The 22,862-nt window shown below is 40.4% G+C and overlaps 2 protein-coding genes across 4 annotated transcripts; both read left to right on the top strand.

Moving 5' to 3' along the window:
* Positions 1-67: 67 nt before the first annotated feature.
* LOC117783167 (ras-related protein Rab-32) lies at positions 68-11,195 on the top strand. 2 transcript variants are annotated; one of them, XM_034620428.1, is made up of 4 exons: positions 68-1,519; positions 9,605-10,000; positions 10,266-10,409; positions 10,475-11,195. In XM_034620428.1, the coding sequence occupies exons 1-4, from the start codon at positions 983-985 to the stop codon at positions 10,583-10,585; spliced, it is 1,188 nt and encodes a 395-aa protein (XP_034476319.1). In that variant the 5' UTR covers positions 68-982; the 3' UTR covers positions 10,586-11,195. The 2 variants fall into 2 exon arrangements, with proteins under 2 accessions (XP_034476319.1, XP_034476318.1); XM_034620427.1 differs by lacking the exon at positions 68-1,519 and adding an exon at positions 7,018-8,773.
* Positions 11,196-12,031: 836 nt separating this feature from the next.
* On the top strand, positions 12,032-22,768 carry LOC117784149 (dnaJ homolog subfamily C member 13). Of its 2 annotated transcripts, XM_034621806.1 has the most exons (19): positions 12,032-12,145; positions 12,518-12,776; positions 12,836-12,976; positions 13,033-13,177; positions 13,388-13,589; positions 13,673-14,177; positions 14,242-14,420; positions 14,479-14,686; positions 14,749-15,159; positions 15,222-15,772; positions 15,828-15,996; positions 16,055-16,822; positions 16,884-17,574; positions 17,629-18,823; positions 18,888-19,395; positions 19,453-20,322; positions 20,388-20,510; positions 20,616-20,874; positions 22,238-22,768. In XM_034621806.1, the coding sequence occupies exons 2-19, from the start codon at positions 12,585-12,587 to the stop codon at positions 22,351-22,353; spliced, it is 7,233 nt and encodes a 2,410-aa protein (XP_034477697.1). In that variant the 5' UTR covers positions 12,032-12,145; positions 12,518-12,584; the 3' UTR covers positions 22,354-22,768. The 2 variants fall into 2 exon arrangements, with proteins under 2 accessions (XP_034477697.1, XP_034477696.1); XM_034621805.1 differs by lacking the exon at positions 12,032-12,145 and having other exon boundaries at positions 12,585-12,776; positions 13,391-13,589.
* Positions 22,769-22,862: the final 94 nt, after the last annotated feature.

Genomic DNA, 22,862 nt, shown 5'->3' with positions numbered 1-22,862 from the left:
TTTAACGGTTAGCCGAATAACCGTTTCGTTTATGCAAAGCTTTTTGCCCCAAAGCTTTCGTTCAGTTTACAATTGCATGCATCGGCGTGCGGACGTGCTACGCTTGTGTGTTTCTTTGTTATTGCCAATGTAATTAAAGCGAGCGTCTTTTTTGCGTATCTCTTTTTGTACGTGTGTGAATTAAATTTTTGTGATATGAGATTAACAATACAGCGATAGCAATTAAAACAATAAAAACTTATGTAATATTTATATTCAGTGTCCAGGTGAATGTTAAACTGTCTGTCGCTTAATTTAGTGCTCCACTTTTGTGTATGAAACCAGTTTACAGTTGTTTACTTTATTTGACATTTGGATATGGTCAAAAGTGCAGCAATTGGCCAAATCGCGAGTTCAATAAACGCTGACAGATAACCTTTGCCAAATTCCAAAAGCAATTGCCAATTGCAATAAAAATTGAATGCAATTTTGATAAGTGCGCGAAAACGAAAACGAAAAAGAATAAGGTTCAAGTGCAAGCGCTTTAATTACCGTTTTGAAACAAAGCGCGAGATAAAGTGAGAGGGCGATAGAACTTTTTTTCGACTGTCTCGCCAACCACATGTTGCTGCTGTCCATGAAAAGTGTGCGGGGAGAAAAACACAATCAATAGTATATGTATAATTTGTGGAATAAATGAAGTGAACATTGCTGGCATTAGTTAAACAAAACACTTGCCAATCAGCACACACACACACACACTTGAGCATATGTATGTATGTAGATAAAGCGCGTGCGAATGACCTTGAGTGGAAGACAAACAGAAGACGCAAGTAGAAGAAAGAAGTGTGATAAAACATATCAACAATAGAGCGACATTCTGTCGAAAGTCTAAAGAGCAACATTTAACACGCATCATCAGCATTGGAAACATACTTTTTACCCTCCACCCACTATAATCAACTTCCAATAAGAACTCTAATCAACTTCCAATCCGAACTGCATGGCAACCGGCGTTATTCGCTGCTGCGTTGTCTCCTCCTCAGCCGGACGCCGCAACCTTTGCGATTCCGTGGCAGATCTCAACTTGGTGACGCCTGTTACCAAAGCCAAGTCGGTCAGTTACCTGAATTCAGTTAACAGCGACAACAGCTGTGCCTGTTTACGTTGTCATTACGTCCGGAAACACGGACGCGCCTTTGAAGAGGACGGCACGTTTCCAGTGGAGTACAAACATCAGCCGTTGAGCAACCCTGGCTCACTGGGAACTCTAAGCGCCAAAGAGTCACCCATATTTGCAAGACGCAAGCAATCACAACAACTGAAATTGGAATTCCAAGTGGAAGTGCAACAACAGCTGTTGGTCTCCTCCTCCCCCTTCCCCTCCTCCCACTATTCGCTGCGCAGCGCGAATCCTTCATACGCAGAGCGGAAACCACAAATCGATCTCGGCGCCGTTGAGGCGCTTATGCAAACGGATTCGATGCCTGCGGTACGCGCCATGGATATCAATCGGAATAATGGCTATCTATATAATGGGGTGAGTATGCAAAAAACGCAATTAGGGATTTTGATTACCCACGCACACACACACACACAGAGACACACGTACATAAGTCAAGCGAGGGCTGTTCAAAAAGTAAACAGAAAGAGCAGAAAGCGACAATAGATATTAACAAAAAATATATTTTTGATGAGATGGTTTTTTTTTAAAATTAGTTAAGGATTTTAAAACACTTCTGCATGAAGAAGAAAATTTGTAATGAAACGATATTTTAGCAAAAATTGATCGATATAAAGTTGAAAAAATATATTTAAATAGATTACAGAGTAGAAGTATTGACATTTTACCGGTCTACTTTACAATATTTTTTTGTGGCGTATTGAAATACACTTCAGTTCAATAAACTTGCACATAAGAAGTGCATTTAATGTAACATTTTAAATATTTTGAACTGATTAAACTACCCTCGCTAAAATAATGTTGAGTAAACAGCAAAAAACACTAAAATAAATACATACCCTCATATTCGTATCATCCAAGTTTAGCAATAAAACGCGTATTGCTGTGTCAAACATTTCTTATTGTTGTTGTTGTTGCCCCAATAACTGCCCCTCTCATTAACCGTTACAATTATTGTCATTGTTACAAGTTTGTTGTTAAGTTGGATAACACTTTTAACTTTTAAGTCACGGTCAGCTCAGCAAAAAATTGCAAGCTTATAAAAGCTTGGAAAACTGCATAAGGGAAATGTGGAAGTGGAACAGCTGCAACAAAATGTAACGTAAAAAACGTAAAATTATGGAGAAGTGGCATTTACTTCAACTTGATTGCTGTAAAAACCCAATGGGATAGGAAAAACCATACAATTTGCAATATTTTAATACCCCGTAATCATTGAAAAGGCAAAATTCAGCTTGTGCAAGTTAAAATTCTAACTAAAAGACTAAATATTGAGAAATCAGATAAATAAAATATAAAAAAAAATTCATATCTAAAATTAAAAGAAATTAAATTTATATTAATACTTATTGAGATACTGTATTGCGCACATACAGTAGATGTATAAGTATATTATATGTGTCATTAGGAACATATTATAATAAGCTTTTGTTTTTTTTGCTACTATATTAAATTAAAGTGTGACAAATTACTTTTGTTTTACTTACTTTCTTATAATAAATATAAATTTTTATAACGGCACAATTGTAATTAAGTACTTATGCAAATATCTAAAAAATACACATTCTCTTATCAGTAATATTAGGGTAGTGTCTAGACAAGCAATCTCTATTATATGTAGTTTACTTTTACTTTTAAGATCATATTGAGCATGTTCAATCTTATGTCATACTTAAAACAATACTCGTATTTATGGTATTTTCAGTAATATCAAAAGCATTTAAAAGGAAATGAAATCTAAATTGTTGTTGCCATTTGAGACCGAGACATTATAAACACAGCGATATAATCTATAGAGCATAAAGACAGACGGACAGACAGACAGACAGACGGACGGACAGACCGACCACGTGCTATGGGCATTGGAATTTCACTCTCGATATATGGAATATGTATGTAATGTTTGCTGGCAGTTTGTCAAGTTTATAGCTAAATGGGTATGCGTGTGTGTGTGTCAGTGTGTGTGGGTGGGTGTGTTCCGATACTTAAACGATTGTTAGTTAGATATGCTTTGTTATTATGGGAACTAAAATGGTCCGAGTCTCCCCTCAATGGCAACTTTGCTACCGTTTCTACAACGTTCCACGTCACGTTTTGGGGTCAATTAATGTAGAAAGCGAAAGTGTGTGTGGGCGGGGGAAGACATTAAAAAAATACCCCTCCCTTTTCCGCTAAAGACACGGCTTAATTAAAACAAGCCATTAAAAATTTTGACATATTTCTGATAGGTGAATCATAGACCAAACATTTCTCTCCAGCTTAAGGACAATCTAATCAAAGAGAACTGCATTTATATTTTTTTTTTGGTCTGATGACTCGGCATTGGCGGTTTGTCAGTGATAAGATAGCAATTCCAGTGTTTCGAGTGAGATAAAGTGTATAGAAAATTCATTGAGTAATCGTGAGCATATAAAATCTTTTTAGTTTCAGATTCATATTCGTATTCATTCCAAGCTTATTTACATTTATGTAATCTTTTGTTTCGCACTTTGCGCATCGTCGCCCTTAAGCCAATGCACTTTGATAGTAGCTTCGTTTATTATTTATTTATTTAGTTGTTGTGATTACATTAACTAGTGAGCTTGCAGTTGATAAACAATAACTAACTAACATTTAAATGAAATGCAGTCGGATTTCAATATTTATCACGCAAGCTGCAGTCAGTTTGCTTATTAATATACATATATCATTATCATTAAGTCGAGTATTATGATAAGTAAGTTAATCCATTGGCAAGGTCACGTTTGCCAAGTATCTCAGTTACGTTTCACTCTGAAAACTTTTTCATATCTATTTATAATGCGCATTAGTTACCTGAGTCAATATGATAGGTATACAGATATACAGATATGCCTGAGTGAAATAGGTATACATTGAAATTATTTAATATATATCTCAATTGAATTTCAATAAAATTTTAGGAACAGAAAACATGAAATTATAATATATGCATAGGTAATCAAAGAAAATGTTAGAAAGTGTATTGAAAGTATAAAATATAAATGTTTCTAAATTATTGATATATCTAATACTTTATATTATTTGAAAATTTATATATAGGCTATACAATTTGAATAACTTAGTTTTTAATTAATTATTTTTAATTTTTTGAATATTTATAAAATAAAGTTGCTGATAAAAATTGTTAAACAACTTAAATCTAATAAGTTTGGAAAAAAAATAATCCACTGCAAATTAATTTATTCAAATCAAAGCAACAATTCATTGCACATTTGATAATAATAAAAAGTGTTGCATAATTTTGTGGGCCTCAATAACTAAAAAAGTGCTGCATACTTTTGTGGGCAATTTAGAAAATAGATTTTTTTCTCCTCGCGTAAACAAAGTGGTTGAAAGTTACAAATTGCTGGTACAAATTTGTAGTTGTACGACCACGCCCCCCTATTATTACTTTCTAGCGCCCACAGGCTGCCACGTGGCTGCCGTGCATGCATGTGCTTGCAACAAAACTGAAAAAAAACAAAGTTCGGATGTAAAATGTGGAATAATTCTCGAGGAAAACAAAATAGAAAAATACGTTTAAGGCAGAATATTGCAAAGTTTGTTTATTTTTCCCCCCTGGTGGACTGTGCAAATTTATTTCTAATGCCACACACGAGTTTTGATCCTCTTCTGGCCCCAAATGCGATACACATCGACGCTAAAACGTATCCGTAAGGCTTTTGTTTGGATTGGGGTCACTGGTAATTGCAACGCTTAAGAGAAATTCTTGACATGCCTCATGTTGTGCTTCCAGCTGGGTGTTTCCCCGCCCTTCCTTGCCTTTGCTACTTCATTCTGCCTCCATCAGCTTTTTCTTTGTCGATTGCGTGCAAACATTTGCAACTCAAAGGAATTTCTGTTTTTTTGTGGCAAGTGAATTTCTAATGCTTTCGCTTTTATGGCCGTGGAAGGTGTCCTTAAAAAAATCCTTTGGACTATATTTTAAATACGCTGAATTGAAAAATTTAATCTTTTTCCATCACTATGCAGTTTTCCAATTCTTTTGTGTTTTCAAACTGCTATAACTGTGTTAAATCTTAACCGATTTCCTTGCGGATTGACAATTTTATCTTCATTTGGCCTTTATTTTGATTCTGCATCAAAATTAGAAAATTAAATATTTTTTTCCATTACTGTCCATTTTTTCAAACACGATAATTGTAACCCCCGATAATTTTGTCGATTTTTTACATTTCGACCCAATTTGCAGTTTGAATTAACATCTCTCACTTACAATTTAGTTTCTGTAACTTAGAAAACAATCAGCAATGATAAACAATCGTCTCAGTTAAAGAGCCGCAGTGAGCTTGTTATAAATCTATTTGTTTATAATATTTAATGTGCAAATGTTATATAATTAGATTGCACTAAATTGATCTTATCAGCTGTGGGTTACATGACACATTGACATGACATCAACTTGGACTTCCGCATGTCTTCGTTTTCCCCCTAACCCATTTTCCGTTTCCATTTTCTCTATGTGTATTCGTGTAATTGTATACACTGTGCGATATGTCTCTTTATTGTGGCTTACCGCGTTTTGTAATAAACGTAATTCTATCTGAATATCGCAGCTGTACCTGAGTATGAGTCTTAGCCAAGTATGTACGTGTAATCAAGCCACTCGCACCCACATTAATGATGATTCTTAAGCAGCTGAGCGACAAATCCTCAGTTTAAAAGGAAGCCAGCAAAGTGTGTGTCATGCATTTTTGCTGCCTCAATGAGCTTGGAAGCCAATGTGAACCACTTCATTCAACAGGTCAACCATATCCACAGTCACAGTCCACACAAAGACCAGTTGTTTAAGCCCTCACGCCCCATTGGCTGCAATTGATGCTGGCCCAGTTATTAGACCCTGTACTTAGAAAGTATAAAGGGTGCATTAAAAGCTAGAGACATTAAAATTAGTATTTTAAGCAGATCTTAAATCTAAAATACCAATAACAAGAGCAAATTTAATGCTATAGCTTTGTAATTTGGCACATATAATGTGAACTGTCCTTCGAATCTGGCCTAAAAATTTCATTACGATCGGACAATAAATTTGAAAGTTACAATAAATTATGAAATGCGTAATATTTCGAATAAGTAGCAACTTTTACTCTATAGCCATGAATTTAGGCACATATGATAAAAACTGTCCTTCGGATCTAACCTAAAAATTTCATAATGATCGGACCATAAATTTGAAAGTTACAATATATTATGTAATACGTAATATCTAGAATAAGTACAGGGTCTCTCACACTCGTGCTCGCTTGATTTTTTCACTAGTCAGGTTATCAATTTGCGAATCATCCTTGAGCTGAATGACAAACGTCTGGCAATTGTTGGTATCAAAGCAACTGCATTATGCAGCTGGCCAAGATCGGCATCACTATTTGATCATTCACAGTAAGAACGATTGATAAGCGACTGTCGACAGTTTTGGATGTCACATTCCATTTTGTAGTGGCGACTCTTGGATCTCACTCGAATCCCACGCGCAATTCCATTTATTTCGCAAGTCTGGCTGAATAGTGTTGGTAAGCGTCCCGAAAACTGTAGGAAATAGTGTAACACAAAACCGTTATGGGCTTACCACATCGGGGGAGGGGGGCGGTAAGGCGTGTGGCGTTGCAAAAACTAAAAAAAAAAAAAATATATACAACAAAAATTGATATAAACCCAAGCGTGAACATTTGAAAATTCAGTGCGCGTTTGTTAAGCGCTCGTTGCGGTCACTTGGTCTCTGGGTCTAGACGGGATTAGGCGGGTGAAGGAGGCAGGATAACTGTTGGATATCCTAGGAAATAAAAAAAAATAAATGAACTCAGAAATTCAGTTGAAAAACGTTTGAAAAAGCGCGTAAATAAATAAACTGCTAAACCCAAATCGAAACCTTAATCCCAAACCCATTTCCCATCGATTTTCCCTTTGGCTTCATAACGAAATATGCCAAACGCTGAACAAACCAAAGGCAAAAGCAAAGCGTCCAAAGCCAAAGAGCCACAATTGGAGTTGGAATTGTCCGGCGGAGCAGCTGCAGCCACAGCTGATGAGTTGACCAAGGAACAGCCGCTGGAGCAGCAACTAGAGGAGCAATCAACAACGAAATTAAAAGCACGTTCCCGCTTCTCGGCCGCCTTTCGCAGTCTGTCCAAGTCCAAAGGCAAAAAGGAGAAGGAGAAGGAGAAAGAGAAGGTGCAGGCAAAAGACAGTCAAGATCAGGAGCAACTGGTGATAAGCGGCGCGGAAGACGTGACCAGCATTGGTGACATTAGCACAGACAGTGGCATCAAGGGAGGCGTCTCCAAAAAGAAGAGTCTAACACGGCGTTTACTTTTGGGAAGTCTGAGGAAATCCAAAGTGCGGCCACATAGCATTGCCACCAGTGATGACATCAGTGTGCTGAGCAGCAGCAGGGAAAGATTGACGCTGCCATCGCCAACGGGCAGCAGCATAACATTGCAGATAACCATAAGTGGCAAGAAAGTTGAGACGGTCCAAAGCAAAGGGGCAACAAGCGAAACGGATTATTTGCAACCGACACCAGAAACAACCACAACAACGACAACAACAACAACGACTGGAAAAGCAACTGAAGCCACTGGAAGCGGAAAAAGAGCAACAACAACAACAACAACAGCAAGGCTAACAACAAAAGAAGGCAACACAAAGCTAATTGTGGCCAAGGTGTCCAAAGAGCCGGCTGCCAAGAAAAAGCAAAAAGAGAAACAGAAACAGAGAGAACAGAGAGAACAGCCAAAAGCAACACAATCTACAGCTAGCTCTCTGTTAGCGACGCCGCCTCCGCTCTTGGAGGAGAAAATCGTTATCACTGAGAGCAGACGCGATACGCCGCCTCAAGAGCGTGCGCCCGCAAAGCCAAGTCGGGCGATTGCCAATCTCAGTCTCGGTGGCATTCAGTCCGCCAACAGCAGCGGAGCAGTGCGCAAGTCGAGCAGTCAGCCGAGCAGTCAGCCGAGCAGCAGCAGATTGAGCCTGCCCAGTCGCAAGCAGAGGGAATTGATGCAAGAGCAGCAACAGCGTGGACATCGCTTAAACAGACCCTTTGGCCAAACACACGGCACAACGGAGCAGCCAGTGAGCAGTGTAACGGCGCTAGAGACGCCACCAAGTCCAGAATCAAAGCCAGAGCCACTGCCGCCCACATATCCGCCACCATCACCGCCATCTTCAGCACCCGCTACCTCCACCATTGTCCTGGTGAGCCTCAGTGACGTGGAGGAGCAAACCGACGCCGTGTCCCTGGCCGAGAGTGCTGGCACACCGCAAGTTCGCTTTGCCGTTGGCAGCGCCGTGCGTGGACCCGCTGCCGACGCCGACGCCTACGCGGCAGCACTTGCCGCCGCCGCCGCGCAGCAGCCCAGCTCCAGTGAGGAGCCCAGCGATTCCAGTCTGCGCAGGATTAGCTTTGCCCAACAGCAGTTTGCGTTCAGTGATCACGACAGCATCGAGGGCAGACGGGAAACGGTGCGTTATCAATCAGTGGCCAGCGAATATAACGAGGATTCAGTTGAGTCTGAGGAGGGGGAGCCCAGTGAGCAGACCAAATCCATGCCTGCCTTTGGTGACTTGACCATGGATCAGGAAATGGAACCGGTAAGCTGTCGGTCGCTGCCTCTAAATCGCTGCTTGGGAGCATTTAACACACATCACATCGTTTTAACATGTGAAGCCATAAAAGTGTCAAGTTGCCCTCGTCTAACGCCTGACAATTGTTGTGCCTACCCCCTCTGCCCCCTCTGTGCCTTAACCCTTGCTAGCCCTTTAGTTTTACTCGTACTCGTATTTATGCCATGTGTTGTGGATGTCATTCAACTGTTGACAATTGCAGTGATTTTTTTTTCATACTAGAATATGTAACATTCTCTCTTTACTTGTATCATTTTTTGTCGATGCTAAAAAAATAATCATTCGTTTAATTAAGAAAATTAGGGGTTAATAACCGATTTGCACTAAAAAAAAAAATTTTTACTTCGTCCGCAATTTAATCCGTTTTTTAACTGTCGAAAATAATGTATATTCGTTTCATGTAAAAATCTAACGAATATATTCCGCTTTCCACTACAAAATTGTGTAGCATTTTCTGAATTTTTCCACTTTTTAATATTTCAAAAAATGTACATTTCATGAATGTAAAAAATCAGCTATTAATATTCGCTTTCCACAAAAAAAATATATGTTTTTATACATATTTGAAAATTATAAAATAAGGACCTGTAGAATGTGAAAAAACAGGGAATATATTCTGAAATAATATGTACTTTCTGCCTCTTTGTACTTTTATCGAAAATAATGTACATTTGTTGAATGTAAAAAAAAAAACCCAAAAATATTCAATATTCAATATTCATATTTTTCGCTTTTTTGACAATTTAAAAGTTATAGTTTTATTCTCAATTTCATTCTATTTCTGAATCTCTCTTGCAGACCATCATGGCGCCCAGCAGTGAGAAACGGGAACATTTATATAAAATTCTAGTCATCGGTGAACTGGGCACTGGGAAAACATCGTTTATCAAGCGTTATGTGCATCAATTCTTTAGCCAGAATTATCGTGCCACAATTGGCGTTGACTTTGCACTAAAGGTGCTCCACTGGGATGCCAATACGATAGTCCGACTGCAGCTTTGGGATATTGCGGGCCAGGAGCGTTTTGGTAATATGACGAGGGTGTACTATAAGGAGGCCGTTGGCGCCTTCATTGTCTTTGATGTGACACGCAGTGGCACCTTTGATTGTGTCAGCAAATGGAAGGAGGATCTGGATTCGAAGGTGCAACTGCCAGATGGCAGTCCCATACCCTGCATATTGCTGGCAAATAAAGTAAGTGCTCTATATTTTTATTAAAAATTTAATTAAATATTTATAATTTCGAATTTGAAAATACTTAATAATGTTGGATTAAGTATTTAAATTGGATCTTAATATTTGAAGAATTATTTGAAACTCAATCTCTAGTCATATTTTTGTACTCTAAATAATTGATTATTATTCAAATTTCCTAGATTTTTCTACATTTTTTCATGCTATTTATTTGGGTATAAATTTTATTCTTATATTTTTTGTATTTATTTTTAATTTTCTGCAGTGCGATCAGGAGAAACAGGGTATTGTCACGCAGCCGGAGCGTATGGATGAGTATGTGCGGGAAAATGGTTTTGCTGGTTGGTTTGAAACCTCCGCCAAGGAGAACATTAACATCGATGAATCAGCGCGTGCTTTGGTGAATAAAGTAAGTATATTCATTTAAGATATATACGCATAAAATAATTAAAACCTATTTCTATAATCCGTTAGATACTCATCAATGATAAACTGATAACTGCCGATGCGAATGATGAGGAGAAATTCAATTTGAGCAATGCTGGAGATGCGGGCACGGATGAAAAGAATAAGTGCTCCTGCTGACCTGGCGATAGCATTTCAATTTATGGGCTTTAAACACACCAAAGTCTGAGCGTGTCCACGAGCAACTTTTAAAGTGAAATCTGTTTTTGATAAAGATAAAGATAACAATAGCCTATGCTTAGGATTTTATGTAAAGTGTATCTAAGACTTAGCGTCTTCATTATCATCATCATCATCCCCGTCGTCCATCCATCTCCATGTCACTTTGAGATATGTCAAATTGTTTATCTGGCTCAATCCTAACACCTGGCCGGGCCATATAATTTACTAAAGTTTCGTCTTGAGAAATGGGACCTGGAGCAGTGCGTGAACTTATACTATAACCCATATATAATCTACGCATACAATACAATTATATCATATATACATACCTACTGAATCAGAAAATGCAGCATCATTATAATTTGTGCTCGTACATCTGTGTAAAATACGAATCGTTTAATTGTTTTTGTTTGTTTTGCTTTTGTTACGGATATTATTATTATCTTGGATTTTTATACATACATACATACGTAAACATATTATAATACATAGCACACACCCACACACTGGTTCACACATAAACTCTGCCATCTTTATTTGCATTTAGATAAAAACACAGATTACAGCAGAAAAAACATTTGTATCTGCACGCAATCAAATAAACTTTTTAATTGTAGTTAAGCCAAAACAAAAAGTGTTTTATTGGTTCCTAATTTATTCACTGAATTGCGACTGAATAATAAAACTGAGGTTGTACTCAAATTCATATTTTATATTCGCATTTTATCTCAAGGCCAATTTAAAAAAGCGCGCGTTTTGTGCATTATCGATATGCTATCGCTTTGTACATTATCGATAGCTGACGCACCTGGCATTACCACCGGCGTGGGTAAAAAAAATTGATAGTATGCGTATGAAAGACTAACGAAAATTAAATTACGATTCGTTCCATAATGATGATCTGTGGTTCTTTCAAATAATTCTTAATAAAAATACATCACAAATGCGGCGGTTGTCGTTGCATCCCTGGTTAACGCAGCTTAGCTATTTTATAGCTTGCTCTGGCTAGCTAGTGCCGTCTCTTTTCAGCTCAAAAAGTAGCCACCACTGTTTAAATTGCAAATTTAAAAACGCAAAAACTCAATAGAAATTTAATAAATTTAATGAAAATTAAAAGTTAGAAATTAGACATAATTAATTTAACATGAAGTAGTATGAAGTTGCAGCCCTCGGGAAGAGAAGTTAAAAAACTTAATTCTAAGTAAAAAATATTTATTTCAATAAATCAAGAAAATTCTAAAAAAAAACTATGCCCAAATTTAAAAAAATCTAGCAAAAAAAAAAAGGTACATTTCCGAAAATGGGTATTTTTAATTTTGTACCCATTTTCGGAAATGTACCTATTTTTTTAAGTACAAAAAATCGAGCCAGATCCGGAAGATTTTGCGGGATGGCAGCATAATCATTTTATATTGCAAAATGCAAAAATTTGTGCAAAATATCTAAAAAGTTTAATAGTTAATAGAAGCAAATTAACAAAGTCTAGTGCAAGCAGGTGTAATGCTCTAAATGTTTAAGGTAAGAAACAAAAAAAAAAAGCTCAAGAAGCATTAGCAAAAGACACTTAAACTAATTAGAGCTACGCCGCTGTTTCTGATTGGATTCATCGTCGATGTTGTCGTTGTTGTTGTTGTTGCCGTCGTTGTCGTTGTCGTCGTCACGTTTACTCCCCTTTTCGGTCTTTGTTGTGTGTGGGCCGCAGCCGCGTCGTTGGCACTCTTCAGCTGATAAGTAAGTGCCAGGCCCAGTACCAGTTGATTAATCAGCAAAAAACAGTTTCATTTTGGACAATCTACATCCCTGAATCAGCTGAGCTCTATAGGCCGCCTATTAAAAATAAACATCTGAACCAAAAGCCTCAAATGAAAATAGATTTTCTTGTTCTTGCAGTTTTGTTAACTAGTGGCGTAAAGTTTAGTGTACATTATTGCAAAACCGTGCACATTCTTGATCGAAGATGTTGCCGCCAAAGGAGAATGTGGATCTGGAGTGTTTCATAGTGACGAAGCACTCGTGGAAGGGAAAATACAAGAGGATTCTTTCCATTGGCACCGCCGGCATTTCCACCTACAATCCGGACAGATTTGATTTAACAAATCGTTGGTCCTACTCGGATGTTGTAGCTGCCGCACCCACGAAAACCACAAATGTAAGGTTTTGTTATTAATCAACTTAAATTAAATTCAATTAACAATGTTTTTCACGCAGATTCCAAATGAATTTGTGCTCACGATTAAGAAAGATAAGAAATTGGATACGATCAAACTTTCTTCGGAATATCGCAACGATATACTCAGTTCCATTTTAAAATACTACAGGGAATTCGCTGACAAGCCCAAAAATGCTCTGGTAAGTGGAATGAATGCAATCAAATTATTAAGCAAATGTTTATATATTTAATGCAGCGATTTAATGCCTATAAATACCATTGGTCGGGCATCAGTTTGCCCACTGTGCTGGAGGTTACGCCGTGCTCCTTGGACCAATTGGATCCGACAACGAATGATGTGCTCACCAGCTATATGTATAAGGACATTGAAGGAATAATAGGTACCTATAGCATGGCTTGAAAATGCTGAAGGCATTGGATTGGCATTGCATCCTTAAATTAAATTGACTGTGCCTTAATCATCGTCCAAGCTTATGTGATAGTGTTGTCGATCTTGTTGATGTTTTCTAATTGAATACGTGTTTGCTTTTATTTCTGCTTTTGTTTTTACACTTATCTTGTGGTATTTTCGTTTATGCGCACGTTTTAAGCAGGCATCTCGGACTATGATAATGGCATCGTGATGGCCTACGGCGGCTTCAGTCGCCTCCATATGTTTAAGGCGCTCAATCATCATGAGATCGTGCAGAATATCGCCCAACGATCCGCCCAGTTTCTCGGTATTGAAACCAAAATACTCAAGAGCCAAATAACGCGTGAACAATTCGAGCGTCAAAGATTTGGAAAGTATAGGCAAGTATTGTAATCCTATATTTAATTATTACGTTTGTTTTTTTCTTCAACATTTAATTTAATGTGTCATTTTTATCTTGCAGCGGTGATCAGTTCCAAACCTCGATGACCGAGTTCACAGTGCAAAAGATAACGCCACGGCATCCGGATCCAGTGAAGCGTATACTCTGCCTCACGGAGGTAACGCTGCTGGAGCGTGATCCCCAAACATATAGCGTCTGCACGTTGCGCCCCCTGGCTGATGTATTTGCATTGGTTCGCGATAAGGACAATCTACAGCGTTTTTGTATTGAATATAAGAATGGCATTGTACGCAGTTATAGTACCAATGATCGTGATTCGTTGCTTGCCACTGTGCTGGATGCTGTGCGCTCCAGTGGCAATCAGGATGTTCATATCCGCATTGGCAATACGCCGCGTGGCAAGCGCTTTGTGCCTCTTAACAGTTCCGTCGATGAGGAGACGGAGGCTAGTCTCTTGCGTCTGGTTATCAACAATTTCCAAAATCCAACCAAACGACATGAGATCCTCGAGCGTTTCAATGCCAATGTGCCGCACAGTGGACTAAATTACAGTGTCACCCAGGATGTGAGTTCTTGAAATCAGTTTCGAAATTATTGTATGCATTTCATTATTTATACATCTCTTGCAGAGTCTGTTTGCGGAGAACAAAGAGAAGCTGATTTTAAGTGCTCTACAAGCTCTGGCCCAAAAGGAGCTCGACAGTCCAACGGCGCAGCTGGCCAACATCGAACTGGAAGCCATATTCCATGGATTGACTCGTCTGCTGGCCAGCAAAGTGGGTTATGCGGCCTTTACAAATCTGCCCGGGTAAGAAGCAGTTGTAAATCTCATAACACATCAGTTGATCAGTTCTTTTACATTTCAGTTTTCGTGAAATCATTGGCACCAAAGTTGTGGCCGCATTGCGTCGCAAGGATCTGGCTGTTACCTATTCGGCTATTGATATGATCAACTCGTTGATGCATTCGGTAAACACCGATCATGATCTTAAGCAGGAGCAATTGAACAAATCTTCCATATTATCATCGAAATCATTTCTGGAAACGCTGCTCAATATGTGGACAACGCATGTGGTAGGAAATACACATGTTTCCCCTTGAATATATAGTACTCATTGTGATCTGTTTACTTGCAGAGTCATGGCAGCGGTGCATTGGTCTTGTCCGCAATGCTGGACTTTATGACCTTTGCGTTGTGTGTGCCTTACAGTGAGACCACCGATGGCAAACAGTTTGACATACTGCTCGAACTGGTGGCCGAGCGTGGTCGCTATCTCTACAAGCTGTTTCAGCATCCATCCCTGGCGATTGTCAAGGGAGCTGGCTTGGTGCTGCGGGCCATTATCGAGGAAGGTGAACTGCATGTGGCCCAGCAAATGCAGGCGTTGGCTTTGGATGAGGCAGCACTCTGTCGTCATTTGCTGGTAGCACTATATACGCCCTCCAATGATCCCACATTGATAACGCATCGCCAGTTGTCGCGTCATTTGATCGGACTCTGGCTGACAGACAGCGAGGAGGCCATGGAGCTATTTAAGCGTATTTTCGTAAGTCACAAAGTGAAGAGCTCTCCTGGGAATTAACAGTATTGTATTCATTTGCAATCTAGCCCGCAGGCTTGTTAACCTTCCTGGAAACGGAGGAGAGTGTTCCTGACACGGATGTGGAGGAGGATAAATTGAATTTTCGCGATAACCTCAAGTTTGCAATTCAACATTCCAAAAAAACTCGCAAGAATGTGATAGAGAAGCATTTGCAAGGCATTAAACATTGGGGCATGAACCTCATCGAGCAACAGGATAATGCCGCCCAGGCATTAAAGAATCGCCCGGTTGTGCTGCGCAATCGACGGCAAAAGAAGAAAACCTCTGATGCCATTATCAATCTGCCCTATTTCTTTTACAACTTTGCCAAAGATCACAGTTTGCCCAATTTGATATGGAATCACAAGACGCGTGAGGAGTTGCGCATGTGCTTGGAGAACGAGCTGCGTCAGTTCCTCAACGATCGCGATTTGGCCGGCCAGATGATTGTGGCCTGGAATTATCAGGAATTCGAGGTGGGTTATCAATGTCTGGCGGAGGAAATCAAAATTGGCGATTATTATATACGCCTCATACTGGAGAAGGATGATTGGCCGCAGAATTTAGTCAAGGATCCGTAAGTAACTCAATATTCTATAAAATATGTAATTAACTTGATCAATTCTTTGCAGGATTGAACTCTTTAATGCTTTGTATCGACGTGTGCTGTGTCGTCAGCGTGTCAATGATGATCAGATGACGGTATTCTCATTGCAGGCGCTGGCCAAGGTCTATAGACGCTATCACAAGGAGATCGGCAAGTTCAGCGACATGTCCTACATTCTGCAGTTGAGCGATCGCGTGAGTTGAACAAAGTTCGCAGTTGGAATAAAAAATAATAATTCTTTTCTTCAACTAGTGCCTTTCTCCTTCCATGCGTGATGCTTTAATCAATCTTATATCCTGTCTGGTGCTGGAGAAGTCCAACTGCCGTGCTCTGATCGATCATGTTCAGTGTCTGGTCGATCTGATTACATTGGCACATCTGCACAAAGGACGCGCTCAGTTGAATACCAAGACAAATGTAATTGAAGCTGGTCCTAACATGGCTGCCTATGAGGAGAAGGATTGGTACTACAACATCGAAAAGGATGGCCAGAAAGCGGAGCGTCAGGGACCCATCACCTACTCCGAACTGAAGGAACTTTGGCAAAAGGGACAGATCACACCCAAGACACGTTGCTGGGCCATTGGCATGGATGGCTGGCGTTCCCTGCAGCAGATACCGCAGCTCAAGTGGTGCTTGATTGCCAAGGGAACGCCATTGTACGATGAAACGGAGCTGGCTTCCAAAATACTTGACATACTGATCAAGTGCACCAGTTTCTTTCCGAGTCGCACCCAGAATGGTGATGCCGTGCTCATTCCCGGTCCCAAGTTATCGCGCAAGCTCTCGGAATTCATTTGTCTGCCACATGTGGTGCAGGTGTGTCTGACCCATGATCCGGGATTGCTGGAGCGCGTCGCTACGCTACTCTGCCAGATAATGGAGGACAATCCAGAGATGCCCAAGGTGTACATGACGGGTGTCTTCTACTTTATGCTCATGTACACGGGTAGCAATATTCTGCCCATCACCCGATTCCTTAAAATTACACACATGAAGCAGGGATTCCGCAGCGAGGAGGTAAGTCTTGTGACTCCCTCGACCCATGGAACTTTCGACTAAAGGATATATTTATTTGTAGACCTCACAATCGGGCATTATGCATCGCAGTATTCTGGGCCAGCTGCTGCCCGAGGCAATGGTCTGCTTCCTGGAGAATTACAGTGCTGAAAAGTTTGCCGAAATCTTTCTGGGTGAATTTGATACGCCCGAGGTGATTTGGAGCTCCGAAATGCGGCGGCTGCTCATCGAGAAGATTGCAGCACATATTGCTGACTTTACGCCACGTTTGCGTGGACACACGATGGCCAGATATCCGTACTTGGCCATACCCGTGATCAGTTATCCGCAGCTGGAGAATGAACTCTTCTGTCACATATATTATTTACGGCATTTGTGCGATACACAAAAGTTTCCCAATTGGCCCATCTCGGATCCGGTGCAGCTGCTGAAGCATACACTGGATGCCTGGCGAAAGGAGGTGGAAAAGAAACCGCCACAGATGACCATACAACAGGCTTACCAAGATCTGGGCATTGATCTAACCAAGACGCCCAAACCGGATGAGTCTGTCATACGCAAAAGTTACTACAAGTTGGCGCAAATGTATCATCCGGATAAGAATCCCAATGGTCGTGAAATCTTCGAGAAGGTCAATCAAGCCTACGAGTTTCTGTGCTCCCGCAACGTTTGGAGTTCTGGCGGTCCGGATCCCAACAACATTGTGCTCATCTTGCGCACACAAAGCATACTCTTTGAACGTTATGCTGACGGTAAGTCAATTGATTTAAAGATATAAATGATGTCTAATGACGTTCCATTTACAGTTTTGCGTCCGTATAAATACGCTGGTTATCCGCAGCTCATCAAGACCATACGGCTGGAGACGCGCGACGATGAGCTCTTCTCCAAGGAGGCACAACTGCTGACCGCCGCCTCGGAGCTGTGTTATCACACGGTTCACTGCTCGGCATTGAATGCGGAGGAGCTGCGTCGCGAGGAGGGAATCGAGGCATTGCTGGAGGCCTACACACGTTGCGTTTCCATACTGGGTGTGGACTCCAAGCCGGATTCATTGCACTATCAGGTCATCTCGAATGTGACACGTTGCTTTGAGGTTGCCTGCAACTTTGAGAAGTGTAAACAGAAGATCATTCAGTTGCCGCAGTTGCTCTCGGATGTCTGTCGCGTGGTCTACTTCAAGCACACATTGTCTGTGAGCTTGGTGACCAGCTTGGCCGCCAATAACTATGATCTGCAGTGTAATCTGTCAAGGAACGGCGTGCTCTGGTCGCTGCTGCTGTTTATCTTCGAGTATGATTACACGCTGGACGAGAGCGGGGTGGAGGTTAGTGACAAGTCTAATCAACAGCAATTGGCTAACAATTTGGCCAAAATGGCAGTACTGGGCTGCATTGGTCTTGCCGGCTATAGCATGGAACTACGACAAAAGCCCAACACAGGCAGCGAATCCAATTCGCCAGCTTCTAATCCATCTACAAATCCTGCGCCCGCTATCAAACCGAAACCGCCGTCAAGGACCAACTCGGCATACACACAGAATGCGCACAATCCGCTGCAGAGCAAACAGCTGTCCATAACCTCAGGCAAGGAGAAGGAGCCGGCAACTCTCACCAAGCAGGACTCGAGTGTCAGCAGTGACACCTCCAGCTCAACTGCCACAGACAGTGACCAACAGCAGCAGCAGCAACAGGTGCGTCCCAGCGCCATCCAACAGAAGTACATAGTCACGGGTGAACCGAAGAATACGCTGATTAAGCAGGTGCTGGATCGCCTCTTGACCCGTTACATAGCCAATCAATTGGCCACAGTGTCAGACAGCGAGGTGCTCAAGTTGCTGACGGCCAACACACGCAATCCGTATCTCATCTGGGATAATGGCACGCGTGCCCAGCTCAAGGATTTCCTTGAGCAACAGCGCACGGCATCCGCCAAGGAGACACACGAGGATATTGCACAAGTCTATGAGTTGGTCTCCAGCTTCGAATTCGATGCACACAAGTGAGTAGGCAAGCAGACATTGACTGCTCCATCAATTATTGTCTTGCTTTGTGTTTTCTTTCAGAGATGAACTGCAAATTGGCGGCATCTTTATACGCATCTACAACGACATGCCCACGTTTCCCATTATCCAACCCAAGCAGTTCATAATGGATTTGTTGGAGTACTTAAAGCATGCCTATCAGTTCTTGCACCACAAGCAGTCACCGCCTGCACCGCCGCCACCTGCTGTGGCACCCAAAATGGGCAGTGATGGCATACTGACGCCCACCCTGGCGCCCAATCATCCCCAGCTGAAGCATCAGCAATCGCGCACTTTTGATGATGTCTTGAATGCCTACAATCGGTCCAAGACTCGCAAAAAGTTGGAAACGGATGCCCAGGCGGAGCAGCAGCTGTCGTTGCAGCAGACCAAATACGACTTTGCCAGCGACAATCAATTGGAGCTGCACATCACGATGGTGCTCCGTGCCTTGATAGCTGTGATCAAGTCGAATGCTGAGGTGGAAATTCAATGCATTGGCAATTTCGATATGATATTCGGTTTTCTAGCCAACAATATATTCGCTGATGTAAGTTTCTTACTTTCTTGAGAAGATTACATTTTCTAATGGCAATTGCAATTGCAGAATTCAAGCGTTAAGGCTGTGGCCTTGGAAGTTGTTGCCCTGGTGTCGCGTAATAAGGAATGCGTCTCGGAAGTGGCTGCCTGTGAGATACTTGGCAACTATTTGGTGGCACTGAAGGATCCCGAGCTGCGTGCCAGCCAAGTGAAAGTGCTAGAGACGCTTTCGGGACTGATGAATGTGCAGGAGATGATCAAGGAAGCGCAGGCGAAGGGCGCTGTCATCTATTTGCTGGACATGTTCTGCAATTCTCGCAACCCGCAGATCCGTGAGATGTGTGCCGAAATTCTGGCCAAGATGACAGCAGATCGTCTGAGCGGCCCCAAGGTGCGCATTACCATTTCGAAGTTTTTGCCAGCGCTATTCATCGACGCCATGATCGAGTCACCAGCCACATCTGTCCAGCTCTTTGAGTCCATTCACGAGCATCCGGAGCTCATCTGGAATGATAATACGCGCTCCAATGTGTGTGATGCCGTTGCCGAATCGTGCAACAGATTTTATCAGCATCAAAAGACAAATGCTAGACACTTGTGGAAGGATCCTGAGATGCTTAAGGATATTGTGTCCAATGAGGTTGTTGTCGCCGGCGTCTACTTGCGTCTGTTTGTCAGTAATCCCGCCTGGACTCTACGCAAACCCAAACAGTTTCTGTCCGATCTCTTGGATTTTGTCGTCGAGCAAATTAGCAAGAGTTCAGCGGAGCCAGACGTTCTGGATTTATCAACCACGGCGCTAGTTGAGTTGTTGCGCTCTCAGCCAAATCTCGCTGATGACATTCCAGTGCTGGGACACATACCCAAGCTATTCAACCTGCTTTCGGTGCAGCCAAAGAACACGCTATCAGTATTACACCAGCTATCGCTGTCTGAGGTAAGTCTTACTTGATGTTCTTATTCAACACTTTTTCTAACTAAAATTCCAAATCTCTGTTTTAGTTTTGTGTTAGCGCCATTTCGCAAACGGAGTGCATTGCGCCGCTCAAGAAATGCATGGAACACAACCGGGATTGCATTGAGAAGGCATGTGAAACGTTGAGTCGCCTCTTTAAACATCAACATGTAAGTGACGAATGAATTCCTAATTTTTGCTACATCTTATCATCCCTATTTTAGTTTCATTTCATATTTTTGGATATATTTATATTTTAAACTCTTTATCCGCAGGATTCGTTAATCAGTCAAACGCTGGAGGTGGGTCTTATACCGTTTCTGCTGGGATTACTGGACAGTCGTTTGGAGTTTGTTGACAATGCATCCGCAGTCAAAGCACAAATTGTCGCTGCACTCAAGGGAATGACACATAATCTCAATTATGGCGATCGTGTGACGCAAATTTTGCTCAAGCATCCCGTATGGGCAGAGTTCAAGGATCAGCGCCATGATCTCTTCATCACGGACACAAACGTTCGTGGCTATTTGACTGGTAAGTTAGACAGTTGCAACCAGAGATTAAAAAAAAAATTTTTTTTGACTTGTAAAGTGCCTAAATCAGAAGTCTGACCAACTTCAAACTGCCATAACTTGATCAAAACTGAACCGATTTTCAAACGGAATGTCATTTTGATCATTATTTGGCATTTTAATTCATTCTGCATTCAAATATTTCATTCGTTCAAAAAAATATTTTCTTTAGATTCTACTATTGATATTGATTTCGATGCTAAGGGTCCCCCCTTTGAAATTTCGAAAATTAAAAATTTTAAATCTCAAGTTTTCACTTTTAATCAACTCCTTATATCGTAATTAGTATAAAACAACACTTTAAACTTGGTTCTGAGACCTTTCATTTTTTTGTAAAAAATCATGAAGAATTCGACAAAAATTTTGACTTGTAAAGTGCCTAAATCCGAAGTCTGACCAACTTCAAACTGTCATAACTTGATCAAAACTGAACCGATTTTCAAGCGGAATGTCATTTTGATTATGATTTGGCATTTTAATTCATTCTGCATTCAAATATTTTAAAATTCGTTCAAAAAAATATTTTCTTTAGATTCTACTATTGATATTGATTTCGATGCTAAGGGTCCCCCCTTTGAAATTTCGAAAATTAAAAATTTTAAATCTCAAGTTTTCACTTTTAATCAACTCCTTATATCGTAATTAGTATAAAACAACACTTTAAACTTGGTTCTGAGACCTTTCATTTTTTTGTAAAAAATCATGAAGAATTCGACAAAAATTTTGACTTGTAAAGTGCCTAAATCCGAAGTCTGACCAACTTCAAACTGTCATAACTTGATCAAAACTGAACCGATTTTCAAGCGGAATGTCATTTTCATCATGATTTGGCATTTTAATTCATTCTGCATTCAAATATTTTAAAATTCGTTCAAAAAAATATTTTCTTTAGATTCTACTATTGATATTGATTTCGATGCTAAGGGTCCCCCCTTTGAAATTTCGAAAATTCAAAATTTTAAATCTCAAGTTTTCACTTTTAATCAACTCCTTATATCGTAATTAGTATAAAACAACAGTTTAAACTTGGTTCTGAGACCTTTCATTTTTTTGTAAAAAATCATGAAGAATTCGACAAAAATTTTGACTTGTAAAGTGCCTAAATCCGAAGTCTGACCAACTTCAAACTGTCATAACTTGATCAAAACTGAACCGATTTTCAAGCGGAATGTCATTTTCATCATGATTTGGCCTCTGAATTCATTGTGCATTCAAATATTTTTAGATTCGTTCAAAAAAATATTTTGCTCTGGGTCTAGCTGTTTTGATTTTATATCCTGTTTCCAGGATAGTTTTTACTGATGTATTTTTTATTAATATTATAGGCATCAATCCGACGGCGGGATACCTCACCGCAGGACCAGCGCAAAGCGTTGAAGTGCTTACCTCACCACCGCCCATTGATCGCGATGATCCTTCAGCACGCCCGCCCATAGATTAGCGGCTCCTTATTTGCCCCAGCCAGACTAAAGCGAAGCATCAGTTATGAGGGTCTTCTGCCTTTACAAACATCATCTGGATTATTGCCACGGGAACTTCGTATGGATTTCCTTTATTGTATTAAAAGTTTTGCATATTTTTACACAACACACACACGCCGCACTTTCAGAGGAAAAAGGGAATACGGAGGCGTAGCTGTCAGAAGAAAAACACATATTAACAATCTGTATCAAAGTCTACGAAACGTTTAATTTTTTTATATTTATATAAATTGTATAAATAATTAGTTGATAGTGAATATACACATACAAGCATACATATACATCTTAACTAAAACAAGCATGCATAAAGTGATTATACATATGTATTATGAATTAAAAGCAGACTCATTAAAAATGAAACATGTTCTGAATATACTCAACTTTCGTTAACAAATTTCTTTTATTTAAATTATTCGTAAGCACTAACGGATATTCTGTAGATACCGTGCAGTGCTGCCAACTTGTTTTA

This window comes from Drosophila innubila, assembly GCF_004354385.1.
Source record: "Drosophila innubila isolate TH190305 chromosome 2R unlocalized genomic scaffold, UK_Dinn_1.0 1_C_2R, whole genome shotgun sequence".
Classification (NCBI taxonomy): Eukaryota; Metazoa; Arthropoda; class Insecta; order Diptera; family Drosophilidae; genus Drosophila; species Drosophila innubila.
This window is presented reverse-complemented; position numbering and strand designations above follow the sequence as displayed.